The sequence below is a fragment of the Phyllopteryx taeniolatus genome, chromosome 6 (genome assembly GCF_024500385.1).
Source record: "Phyllopteryx taeniolatus isolate TA_2022b chromosome 6, UOR_Ptae_1.2, whole genome shotgun sequence".
NCBI lineage: Eukaryota > Metazoa > Chordata > Actinopteri > Syngnathiformes > Syngnathidae > Phyllopteryx > Phyllopteryx taeniolatus.
In genome coordinates, this window is record NC_084507.1 from 2037231 (window position 1) to 2051280 (window position 14050).

The 14050-nt window shown below is 42.9% G+C and overlaps 1 protein-coding gene across 6 annotated transcripts in view; it reads right to left on the minus strand.

The window, feature by feature from the left end:
- Positions 1 to 14050, minus strand: part of LOC133479539 (low-density lipoprotein receptor class A domain-containing protein 4-like) — a 263673-nt gene that overhangs the window by 195188 nt on the left and 54435 nt on the right. For 3 of the 6 annotated variants that reach the window (XM_061776668.1, XM_061776675.1, XM_061776673.1), the window contains exon 2: positions 9623 to 10371. In XM_061776668.1, the coding sequence (XP_061632652.1) occupies positions 9623 to 9662 (40 nt within the window). In that variant the 5' untranslated portion in view covers positions 9663 to 10371. Of the gene's footprint in view, positions 1 to 9622; positions 10372 to 10504; positions 10699 to 14050 lie in introns of those variants that run through there. The other 3 variants (XM_061776671.1, XM_061776670.1, XM_061776672.1) reach the window with 3 other exon arrangements.

Consider the following 14050-nt stretch of genomic DNA (forward strand, 5'->3'; position numbering starts at 1 on the left):
GTCTCCCTTTTATGCCGGAACAGTTTCATTGTGTCACAGTGGAGTTTTTAAGCTACCGCTGTGGTTTCTTGGTATTATAATAGATATTGATTGAGAATCCGAGTCGATCAGTCGAGCAGAACAAAATTTCTAGAGGGGAGTGAGAAAAGAAGACAAAAGACAAAGCACTAATTGTAAACAAGATGAGAAAAGTAAATCATTATCTAGAACAATGAAACATTAGATATGAGTGTTGTATGGGTCCTGTCCTTCCCTGTGAGGGAAGGACAGGACAAGATAGAACAGGACAAGGACAGGAGCAGAAGCATGCAGGACAAAGGTCGTGAACCCGGCTGTACAACTGAAGTGTGGTGGGAGTGACTATGTAAATTATAAAAGTCTGTAGGACGAGAGTGAGAGTGAGGGGATACCCAAGCAATTAACATATTCATGAGTTATTTATTGCAATAAGTGAGTGGCCCCACACCCAGCGAAAAAGTCCCAGGGGTCCCAGACACCGTTTCACATGCAAAATTACTGACAGTGGTGTCCTGTAATTGCTGTGTCTGCACCGCGGTGGCTGAAGACTCCACCCAATCAATCGAAAGGCGGGATTGGGCCCAGGACGGGACACGTCCCACACTGAGGGACCCAGGGCGGCCCGCCGGCCCCACCGAGGTGTCATGACAACCGGCCACCCAGAGGAGGCCGCAGGCACCCAATGCAACTCCTCCCTCCCATATACACACACACACACACGCACAAACACACAGACACACACCACACACACACACGCACACACACACACACACACACACACACACCACGCACACTAGTCGCATGCATTGCTATGGTGTGATTTAGGCCCATTCCTCCAGACAAGCTTTATTTTTTTTTTCTTGAAAACCAGTTGAGAGTTTCCTTGGCAGTATGTTTTGGATCATTATCCTGCTGAAATGTCCACCCTCGTTTCATTTTCATCATCCTCGTAGATGGCAGCAGATTTTTGTCTCAGTAGATTTGCCCATTCATCCTTCCTTCAATAATTGCTGAAAAGCAGCCCCACACCATCACGTTCCCACCTCCGAACTTCACTGTTGGTATGACGTTTTTAGAGTGATGTGCAGTGCCATTTCACCCTCCAAACGTAGTATGCATTATGGCAATCCAAACAGTTCAATTTCGCTCTCATCCGACCAGACTATATTCTCCCAGTATTTAACTGGCTTGTCCAAATGTTGTTCAGCAAACTTTAAACGTGCTTTGACATGCTTTTTGTTCTTGTGTGATGAGCGTGCATACAGGCCATGGCGGCGGAGTGCATTACTCATTGTTTTCCTTGTGACAACAGTACCTGCCAATTCCAGGTCTTTTTGAAGCTCTCCACAGGTGGTCCTTGGCTCTTGGACAACTTTTCTGATTAATTTGGTCCTACAACACCTTTGCTAGACAGTGCACGCCACACTGTGACACCTGGCTGGTTGAATTGATTCAGTTAAAATGTGACAGTAAAATGAGGACTTCATCTGCCTCATACAGTATTTGAGCCAATTTTAAACAAGCTTCATCCTGTAGATGATTTCATGAAGAAACTGGTGGTTCATGAGTGATTTGTCCACACTTCTCACAGAATTGGAATCGATGGTCACTTCATGAGGCAAAGATGTTCAAGATGGCCTCCTGAGGTGCACGGTGTGGACTGTTTACAAATGCGGCTCTCATCTTGTTTTCTTCACTCATTGATGTCCTAGGACGTCCAGATTGAACCTATTTCTCTCTTATACGATAAATTGTCAGTGGTGTTGGTTAATTTAAAAAGTGTATACTTACTCGGTCCACCATGTAAATAAAGGAATCATAAAGAACATAACAGGCATGTATTTATTACAAGGAGCATGAATCAAAATGCACTTTATGAGAAATTGGGTCCCTGCTTGATGATCGATAAAATAGCTCACAGCCTTTTACTCTGACAGTCAATGACCAAATAAAAAATGATCCAGGATCCATTTCCTGAGCCGAAATTTGGAAATGGCCACCCTACTAAGGACAGAGCAAAGTACCAAAACATTTAAGGCCATATGATATTTTGCGCTTTAAATATATCTTAAATAAATTTACATTTGTATTTTGTTTGTAAATTCTGTCTTCTTTCATACACTAATGTGTATATTAATATATACTGAACAAAAATATAAACGCAACACTTTTGTTTTTGCTCCCATTTTCGTGAGCTGGACTCAAAGATCTAAAACCTTTTGTACATACACAAAAGGTCATTTCCCTCAAATATTGTTCACAAATCTGTCTACATCCGTTAGTGAGCATTTCTCCTTTGTCGAGATAATCCATCCCACCTCACAGGTGTGGAATATCAAGATGCTGATTAGACAGCATGATTATTGCACAGGTGTGCCTTAGGCTGGCCACAATAAAAGGCCACTCTGAAATGTGCAGTTTTGCTTTATTGTGGGGGCCTGAGGGGGTCAGAAAACAAGTCAGTATCTGGTGTAACCACCATTTGCCTCACGCAGTGCAACACATCTCCGCATAGAGTTGATCAGGTTGTTGATTGTGGCCTGTGGTATGTTGGTCCAGTCCTCTTTAATGGCTGTGCGAAGTTGCTGGATATTGGCAGGAACTGCAACACGCCGTCGTATACGCCGATCCAGAGCATCCCAAACATGCTCAATGAGTGACATGTCCCGGGAGTATGCTGGCCACGCAAGAACTGGGATGTTTTCAGTTTACAGGAATTATGTACAGATCCTTGCAACATGGGGCCGTGCATTATCATGCTACAACATGAGGAGATGGTCGTGGATGAACGGCACAACAACGGGCCTCAGGATCTCGTCACGGTATCTCTGTGGATTCAAAATGCCATCAATAAAATGCACCAGTGTTCATTGCCCATAACATACGCATTCCCATACCATAACCCCACCGCCACCATTGGCCACTTGATCCACAACGTTGACATTAGCAAACCGCTCACCCACACGACGCCACACACGCTGTCTGCCATCTGCCCTGAACAGTGAAAACTGGGATTCATCCGTGAAGAGAACACCTCTCCAACGTGCCAGACACCATCGAATGTGAGCATTCGTCCACTCAAGACGGTTACGACTGCAGTCAGGTCGAGACCCCGATGAGGACGACGAGCATGCACATGAGCTTCGCTGAGACGGTTTCTGACAGTTTGTGCAGAAATTATTTGGTTATGCAAACCGATTGTTGCAGCAGCTGTCCGGGTGGCTGGTCTCAGACGATCTTGGAGGTGAACATGCTGGATGTGGAGGTCCTGGGCTGGTGTGGTTACACGTGGTCTGCGGTTGTGACGCTGGTTGGATATACTGCCAAATTGTCTGAAACGTCTTTGGAGACGGTTTATGGTAGAGAAATAAACATTCAATTCACGGGCAACAGCTCTGGTGGACATTCCTGCAGTCAGCATGCCAACTGCACGCTCCCTCAGAACTTGCAACATCTGTGGCATTGTGCTGTGTGATAAAAATGCACATTTCAGAGTGGCCTTTTATTGTGGCCAGCCTATGGCACACCTGTCCAATAATCATGCTGTCTAATCAGCATATTGATATGGCACACCTGTGAGGTGGGATGGATTATCTCGACAAAGGAGAAATGCTCACCAACACAGATTTAGACAGATTTGTGAACAATAATTGAGGAAAATTGCCTTTTGTGTATGTATAAAAACTTTTAGATCTTGGAGTCCAGCTCACGAAAAATGGGAACAAAAACAAAAGCGTTTATATTTTTGTTCAGTGTACAAACTATATCAAATCTAATGTGGTATTTTTTCTTACCCAGCAAATTTGTCTCACGATGGGAATCAGTATGGATTGAAATATTTCGAAGCAGGCATACACAGAGACATAGAGGGACTGATTAAGAGTCTAGACATAGTGTGTATATTTATTTTACCTGAAATGAACTATGCACAGTAAACAAAACCCTGTTTTAACCTTGTTGCTATTGACCACTGGTGTCTGCTTACATCTGAATGTCAGTGGTTGTGTTTGCTGGCGATGACGACTTTCTATTCGACCTCTAAGGGTGACCACAACAGACCAGGACAAACACTCGGGTGCACGCACACGCACACACACACACACACACACACACACGTGCATGGCTAATGCATTATTCAATACATGCCCTGAAGAGTAAGGTTTGGTGATACTTTTTCTTATTCATAGTAGTTGAAAACATTTATATTATAACAAAGTGCATGCAAACATTTACAAGTAAGTTAATGTGTTAAAATATTCAAAGGGACAGAACATCGACTTTACTGGTTTTGTCCAAATTTTGGGTCTCTGGAGTTCCTGTCCCCTTATCAAGTGTGAAATGACCAAATCACCAGTTTGTACATTTTTTTTTTTTTTTGCGAGAAACCTATTTCCAAAAACATGTCTGTACACAAACCATTAAAATAATTTATTTATTTTTTTTAATTGTGGGAGAAGAGAGATGTGATTGATTAATTATATCCACATACTGTAGTTGTGTGCCTCATTTGTGAAATCCAACACCCAAGTAAATCTCAAGCTACTGTATATGCCTATTTCTGCAAATGCATCTGTGAGCGAGGCCTTCTGCACTTCTGCCACATTGTTTCGTAACACTGTTAAATAACATAATAACCACTCGGAGTTTTTCAGCCAATGACTTGATCAGCTCGGCTGGCCGAAGTTCCAGAGCTGCAGTGTAAGCACAGATCAGCATTAGCTAACTGTGTTACCAGCATTCCATAACCAGCACATACTCGAGAGTTCGGCTAAATTGACGATGTGCGTGTAGGGGGTATTTCTGTTTGGCAATGTCATGAGTTATTAAATACAGCAGTGGCAAGTATTTGGTATCGTTGATGTGTTTGCATAACCCCCCCCCCCCCCCCCCCCCCAAATAAAAAACAAATGTTTATTTGTGAACCTACAAACACAAACAAAAAGCCGGGCTTCATTTCCCTTGCTTGGCAAATGCAGCACTTTCCACAGGCTGGAGGACCTCCTGCTTGGCAAAGTCCCCCCGCGAACGATTGGCACTGACGACCTGCTGAAAGAGACCGTTCAGCGAGCAGGCGGCGGCCTGTTCGGCGACTGGGCGAGTATCATGTTTATCCAGCCTACTCCGCCTTGCATGGCTCAACAGGAAAACGTAAGAATCTTGCCATTCATCCATCCATCCATTTTCTACACCACTTAGCCTCATGCTGGAGCCTATCCCAGCTAACTGCGGGCAGGAGGCGGGTTACACCGTGAACTCGTTGCCAGCCAGGGGCACATAGAAACAAACAACCACTCGCAATCACATTTATACCTCCAGACAATTTAGAGTCTTCAATTAACCTACCGTGCATGTTTTTGGGCTGTGGGAGGAAACTGGGGTAGACGGAGAAAACCCACGCAGGCACAGGGAGAACTTGCAAACTCCCCACAGGCGAGGCCGAATTTGAACCCGGGTCCTCAGAACTGTGAGGCGGATGTGCTAACCAGTCTTCCACCGTTCCACCCGCTTGCTGTTCAATGTATTTTAATCCTCATATTTCAAACTTTGCGTACAGCTGCACACATGCAGTAATGGCCACTCTGTGAATGTAAAAAGTAAACAAAATGATGTGACGCCTACAGACGTCCGTCAACCAATTAGCGTTCGTCAGCACAGTCCCGCCTCCTCAAGACTTCCTGGTAGCCAGGAATTCATTGCTAGAAGACCCTGCCTGCCAGGAGGAACTAAGTAATCCTAGAGGTACATTCTGTACCCTGGTAGTTTTTTTTTTTTGTTTTTTGTTTTTTTTATATATTGGAACACAGAGGGCATCTCATACTACCAGGGTAGCAAGGGAAGTTCCTGCAAAGGTTCCTGTGGTGGAAAAGCCCCGAAAGGTAACTGTGTTTCTTGCAAAATGCCTGTGTCTCTTCTTTAATGCCAAACATAGTCATATAGTGTTTTTGTACATTCTTTTGCAACCTGATGGTGTTATTAAGAGGTGCATTAGGTCACTGAAGGCTCAGGTCCAAAACTCAACACCCGGCACTGACAAATAACATCCAATATTTGTGATGCAAAGGTTAATGCAGTTTGCAAGATTATGTGAACTCGCAATAACTCCACCTTTCTGTCATTTAAAAAAATATATATTATTATACTTATTTGTGTCCCTGAAAGGGAAATTTGGCTCTCACTCCGATGTATACTTTGTGTTGCACACCACAAACAGAACCTGATCACGCACATTATTAATATTGAAAAATATTACTTGAGAATATTTTTTTCTTAGAAACAATTATGACCTTTTTTGATGGATAACAACTGATGCAAAGACTAATATCGGCAAAATTGATTGATTTTCAAAATGAAATTTAGGGGACTATGTCTTTACCATTATTGATCAGATTATATAAAAATGACCCACACATATAAACAGCTAAAATGAAATTCATTTGAATTCACAGTCAAAAATAAACTGATAAACTAAACTAAACTAAAACACTAAACACTATCATTCTTATATAGATGAACTAAACCCCAAATTTTAAAGCAAGAATACATTCTATGTGCCAGCACTAGAAAAACACGGTATTCTGATTAATATAATGCTTGTGGAATAAGAATGAAACCGCATCATTCACCAATGTAAGCGCAGCGCCATGCTGGGCGAAATCCTTTTCAGTTGCAGATTGGAAGTGACGCCGAAGCACAAATAGCGCTGGATTTTAAAGTGCAATCCAACTCATATCCAGTGATGCCGTTAACGTGTTACTCCAAAAAAAAAAAAAGAAAACACCATTTTGAGTAACGAGCAAATTAACACGTTACTTTCCCCTGGGAAAGTCGTCAGACACTTACTTTTTCAAACCATTAATAGTTACCATAATTTCTCGTGTATAATGCGCATTTCCCCCCCAAAAGAAAAATTGTCAAAAGTCAATAGTGCGCATTTGTATAGTATAGTATTAGTATATTTCTAAATGTATGCCGCCATCTAGAGGTTACGAAAAAGCTGTACACTTTCATTCTAATATGCCACCGCCACCTAGTGGTTATGAAAAAGGTGTAGCCTACCCTTTCATTCCAAGATGACAGGGGTACGTATGACTGCATATATGTACAGTTAGGCTCATAAGTTTACATACCTTAATTGGTTAGGTTTTGTTTAATGATAATGATTTTCTGAAATGCTTGACCGTTTAATTTGAATCCCATTAAAATAAAATTAAATGTGTTTCACCTGGCCCTTCATGTTTTCTTTGAATGATTGATGATTTGTACCCTTCTTACAAATTCTGCCTGGGTAATCAAACATATGAGCACAACTGTGTGTTTTCTCATTTATTAAATAAAAGTAAGTGAATTTCAAAACAGGAGCAAGTAAATAAAAAAGAAAGTATTACGTGTTCAAATAAAGTGCTTAACTTCAGAATAATTACTTGAAAAAAATTAACAAAATACAGAGATTACTTCATGTTTTGATCATATGGGTAGAAGCAAAATCATGCATCGTAAAAATGCATTATACATAGGTAGAAGGGTTTTCCAGAATTTGGAGGTCAACTTTGGGGGTGCGTATTATACATGGGTGCACATTTTACACGAGAAATTACGGTACTTTTGCATCATCAATATCTCTCGACAAACACTTATTTGTAGTTAGCGATTTGAACAAAGAGCAGTCAGCTGTGCAGAAGCATTTAACCAAGACCATTCTTCCTTTCAACAAACAAGAAAGCGATTGGGTAGTAATTGTTTATTACACAATGCACAGGTGCAGCAAATAAATGCATGATTTCACTGTCACTACACTATTTTTGTTATTTTCTTAGTAAAAAGTGTATTTGATTGTTGTTTTATTTACACATTGAGGATACAGTTTTGCTGGCATGTTAAACGCGCAATGCATTGTGGATTAATTATTCATGCCGAAGTGCTTGGTCATAAATCGGTCACGGAGGTTAAGGAATGACTCACTGATGGACTTACAATACTTAGCTTAAATATTATTTACAATGAAAAGTGAGAACTCTCAACTTCGTCTTGAGAGCGGACTGTGAGCCGATTGAACCTGCTGCACGGCTGATGTCACGTAGTAAGAAAAAAAAGTTTTCTTCCTCTTCGCATCAAAATTACTGTGGTTTGTGTGCGTGCGTGTGTGTGTGTGTGTCACTCACTTTCACATTTATGTACACGCACGTGCAAAGGCACGCACACGCACACAGTTGCCTTCATGGATTGTGTTGGCATGTCAAGTCTGCACTAAGTTGCTGATTTTAATGTGGCATACATTACCAAGTCATGGGTACAGTTAAGCGAATGCTTCTTTTGTACTGTGGTTAAGTGATATTCCTGCCACTTGGCGGCTGCTGAAAGTAACTAAAAAGTTACTTTTTTCTAACTTAGTTACTTTTGAAATCAAGTAATCAGGAAAGTAACTAAGTTACTTGTTCAAGGTAACTGTGGACACACTGCTGACATCTTTTTGTTTCTAAATACATGTTTGAAGATCCAGTAAGTGCTGAAAATATACAAAAACTGAGAACAACATTGTCTAAATTGTTGAGCTGTAGCTTAAGACTCTTTTTCTTCATCTCGTTTGGCCTGATTTTTTGGCCAAGGCTAAAAACTAGCCCCGTGGCAACACGGGGCTGGGACGTATATTTTCTAGCACGAGGTCCTCCCCCACTATATAAACACCAAACGCCTTTATTCCATGCAGTGGCCATTCGGCAAAATTGCCACGTCCTCATTCCTTAACTTGACCCATTACTACCAGTATAGCGTGCAATTGAACATCAAACTATGCCCACAACTCGAAAAAAATACATCTTCCCTGAAGTTTCTCTGCCATCTGCCCCCACGGGCATTGCAATGGGAGGCAGCGGCGAACTGGTCGGGATCCAGCACACTGCGGCCCCTTTGCCAGCCTGCCACCAGTTAGAGAAGCAGCTGGAGGTGTGGTGCAACAGCTTTAAGGCCCTCAGCGGGGTAAGGAAGAGGAGGGGGAAAGTCTGAACCTCGGCGGCCACAGCAGTGCGAGCACTACGGTCCCACTGCGTGAATGACATTGTCCCCCCCCCTTCCTCCTCCTCGCGACGCTCCGCTGAATTTCGACCAAGACAAAAAGGTGGCCGCCCCGGAATGTCTCTCGTGGAGCCGTGAGAGGAGGCATGCCTTTGATTGACAGCTGAAAGTTCTGGAGAGGCGGGGTTTTTAAGAGCATTTTGCCACACACCCACAGCATCTGAATGTCTGAATCCTTGACCATTTTTAAGCTTGATTTCAATAGTTTGTACGTTTTTTATCCATTCATTCATTGTCGTCTTGTTAACAAGACTCGTTTCTGTGATGTGTCAAACAGACATAGATACACGCATATACCAAACCACGCACAAAGCGCGACAGTTCAGTCGGGTTCAGCTGCGTCACTCGGTGTGCGGCAGCCTTTAAATGTCTTCATTCGGTCTTCGCTGTTGTACTGTATTTTATAGTCCTGAATCAGTTAAACAAATCAGCCGTGCTTTAGTTGTGTTTTAATAGACACATAAATGAGACATACGCACACGTAACGCACACTAAACACACAGACGCACTTAATATGGATATAATCAGCGTTTACCTTTGAATGCGTTTATGTCTGGTGAGTCAGTTTCCTGCATAGTGCTCCTTCCAGCCCTCTGACAGCTGCCGCCAATGCTGCAATGGCCAAAAGGCCAAACTTAACCAGTCAGACCCAATGCCGCTGCAGCAAGGGAGGGCGGACGAGAGGATGGTGCACCTCCAACCAGACTCGCTGTCATCTTTTGTCAACAGCTGCCCATGCGCCTGGAGACAAATCACACTCACAATTCTTCTCGTGCTGCAAGCTGAACTACAGTGCTATGATGCTTCAGTTGCCTTTGTGGGCTGGTGCTACCGCTCTGTCAAGCAGTTACAAAGTCATTGTTAAAGAGCGTGGTGTGGGGGATGAGTGCCAATAAGTCTTTTTCTTGGGGTTGAGCCAATGATTTGAGTTTAGAGTCTGAGCCAAAGAGGTTGGATGAAGGTTAAGGATGTTTGAGAATATGACGTTGTTGAACTGCAGTCCATCCTCCTAGCGGGAGGCTGACAGTCGTGGCCAGCAGCATGAATTTTTGGCACACCTCTTAGTCTGTCTGTCTGCAGACAAGCATCTCATCCTATTTCCAGCAGACTCTTGTCCTGTATGTCTACCTCAGTCTTCTTGGCCACTGTCGCAGTCTTATCAACGTGGGGCCTTGTCCTTTTCCAAGTTGTGCAATTGGGCTTGCTCTCTCTCACTCGCTCTGTCCTCTTGCGTCATTTGTCCTGTTGGCGCAGTCGCAAACTCTCACACTGGTACCGCTACAGCTGGAGAGGACAATAAGAGAAAAGAGGGAAAAGCTCATTGAAACAACAGGTGAACGGAAACATCCCCAAGACTCACTGCTGCCACCAAAATAACCATCATCCATAACCACCCACTCACACCCCCTTTACATACGCAGCAGACGACGAGCCGTAGTGTTTGTGTCTCCAATTGCATGGGAGGTGGGTGGTTGCCTGGCATGGCCCCCTTTAGTTCCCCTCTCCCACAAGGTTCTTACATGAAAGGAAAAAGTTTCTCTGAAAGCCAAGCGCCACCCGTGACCCTATTTCACAGAACGGGAGAGATAGAGCGCCATGTGCCACTTTGAAGTCGGCCTGATAAAAAGGACGAGCGGAGGAGGCTACAGCTGAGGAAAACAAAACTTTATTTACATTTCAAAAGTGCGAACTACTGCTCTTTTGGATACTGGAAAGAAACAAAATACCAGAAAAGAGAAGGAGTTTTTTTTTGTGGGGTTGTGGGATCCGTGAATGACAAATTTTGATGCAGGGGCAACAGCATTTCAGTTTGTATTGCTGCTAAGAGCATACAAGTGAAAATCAGAGAACAGGAATCACAATTTGAAAAAAAAAAAAAAACTCCAAAGAAGAAAAAGAAACAACAACATAATAAACAAAACCATGAAAACACCTCACAGTGGTTGTGAAGTGGATAGATGTGATGGGGGCGGATATCTAACAAAATAAGCAGTGTGGGTTTGAAAGTGAAAAGTCAAGGGAAAAAGATGGTAGGATGAGGGAAGGACAGATGATGTTGGTGCGAAAAGCAGACAGATGATAAACAAACACGCCCGGTCTGTGGTTTGGAAAAACCTTCCTGCTTTTTATCAGGCCTTATCACAACACAGATATACACATGACAAATGGAACAGCAAAGGAACACGCTGAACTCCAGTAAAGCAGAGTCATAGTTAGTCATTTGGGAAGTTGGCTCATTAGAAAGCAAGAAGAGGGGAGATAGAAACAGAGAGGGAAACGCACGCTGTGTACTGTTCATTTTGCTATTAGTGCACATGGGCTCCAGTTTGTCACGACGTGACGCGCCGTAGAAGAGAACACATTTTCTGTCCGAGAGCGGCGTCGTGGTGACGTCACAAAGCGCCTTCAATAGGACGGGCTGTCAGATTTCGGAGTGCTAGTTTGGCAGACTTGTAGAAGTCAACAAACACACGACCAGACTAATTTACCAACAAAGATAAAAATAATACACCTCAAGTTTGGGTGAATGAGCCTGAGATGGTGTTGCGCCTGAAATGTGAATATGTTTCGCCATTGTTAAGTCATTCCAGTGGACAAAAAATATTTATACTGTACATCATGTACGCTTGCACTCTCTGGAGAGATCTTCAGTATGATTCGGTTTTATCTAGATAAAATAATCCCTGACACTCTACAAATGTAAAGGATCATAGTATTAATCATCCACCGATGGGCTCATACTTCTGTGGTGCCTTGATTCACTAGTTTAATGCATTCCCCGACCACGCTCCTAACTCAAAACGCTCCTATCTCAAATCCACTTTCCCCATTGAAATTAGGGAAAAATCTGTTCCCAACCCTCCCCCCCCCCAAAAAAAAAAAAAAAAAAACGCCACAATTTTTCTTTTTCGTGAAATGTTTTTAATAAAGAAAATATAAATCTATATATAAAAAACACACAATAAAAGAGAGTGTAAAGGATTATACTGCTTTTATTAAGCATAATAAAACCAAAAGTCTCACACACACGCTGTGGCATAAACATACATTGTGACTTTAAATGCTCGAAATCTTTCCTCTCCTCCGGGCCAGAAAGAGCTCCCGCATTGAGCTGGCAGCCTTCCGTCAGCGGAGGTTGTGTAACAAAAACCGGTACTGCAGGGACTGATCAGCGTGCTGCATTTCTGCGGTACCAGGAACGCAACTCTGTCCCTCTTGCAGGGCAGAGTTAACAGATCTTCACAAGAAACAAATGAAACAATAAAAGCAATACATGGGTGGCAAGCATCCGGCAGATGCCGCTGCAACGGCAAAACAATAGATGAAATATGTGGCACCATGGTTCATTTACAGTGTACATTAATCTGTTATCGCTTTATTGTACTGAGCAGCAAAGGACTTCAGTCTCCACACAATGTTCGGTCCCTTTTTCCAGTTCTATGGTCATCATCACACTCTCCTGTTTGCCATCACTACTAGAAACGTGTTTCCCCACCAGACGGGCAAGTTCATCTCCTGTAGAAGTCAGTTCATTCTGACGCTGTGTTTATCTCTCAGGTCATCTGAGGACAAAATAACAAGGTATGTATGTAGTTGTAGTTGAGTTGACATGACAAGCGATCCGAAGCCAGCTTGTGATGATGGAATTTGACCTGAGAGTGGATATTTTCGAGTGTGTGCCCTGGTCATTTGAGGACATTTAGGTCTCTTCTCAAAGTCTGGATCCTTGATACTTGATAATATACCTGTATGTGTACTTTTTGGGCCCTGGGGAAGAGCCAATATTCATCCATCCATCCATTTTCTGAAATGCTTATCCTCACCAGGGCTGTGGGTGTCCTGGCGCCTGTCTCAGCTGACTTCGAGCGAGAGCCGAGGTACACCCTGAACTGGTCGCCAGCCCATCACAGGGCACATATAGACAAACAACCATTCACACTCACATTCACACCTACAGACAATTTAGTGTGGCAGGAAAACGGAGTACCCAGAGAAAACCTAGGCAGGCACGGGGAGAACATGCAAACTCCACACAGGGAGGCCAGATTTGAACCCGCGACCTCAGAACTGTGAGTCAATTGTGCTAACTAGTCATCCACCGAGCCGCCAGAGCCAATATGACCACAATAATAAATTCTATATAGCACAAACAGCACAACACAAATCATTAGTGATAAATAACTGTAGATAACGATGCAGCAATGTAGATTAAAAGAATCGCTTGGATTCTTTTTCTGGTGGGGTCACATTCTCATGGCTTCTTGTGTAGACCTTTGGATCCAATATTAAAAATGACATTGGTCAGTCAGGCCCACTAGACTTTCTGAATTGAAACGGGGGGCTGTGTTGTGTGACAGGAACGGTTAGAGGCTCAAGTCAGACAAATATTGATTTCCGAGGATACCGACTTTTTGAATGCAGAATAAAGCTCGAGGACTCAACTCAAGAGTGTTACAGTTTAAGTTCAAGGGTTTTTCTTCCTAACAAAGAGGTCAAATGTGGACACAGCACTGTCCCTGGGTGACTTTCCATTATATGGTGCTGGGATAAAGCCTCACACAGAGACAAAAACACTGGTGAGGAGCATCACTGGGTTCATTGCGGGCAACTAGAGGGCTGGAACAAATAACAATGCACCTTTGAATTCCTTTTATGTCCATATTGACCACAAAATATAATGTCCAGGTGAATTAATTCCCCACTTACACTATATTCTTGTATTACTGCCATGGGAAACAACTATACTGCTTTAGTCAATATTTTATGTTTTATAAATATGTTCTACATTGATGAATACACCCTCCTAGATCAGCTTTTTGACATTGATATGCTAAAGATGCTGGTTCATAGGGTGGCATCAGCTCATCTGTAAGGACCGTTTTGGGTTACGGTTCACCGCAGTCCTGCTGAAGATATTGCAGTTGTTGAAGAGATGCTACTCTGCATTATGATTACTGTCAAG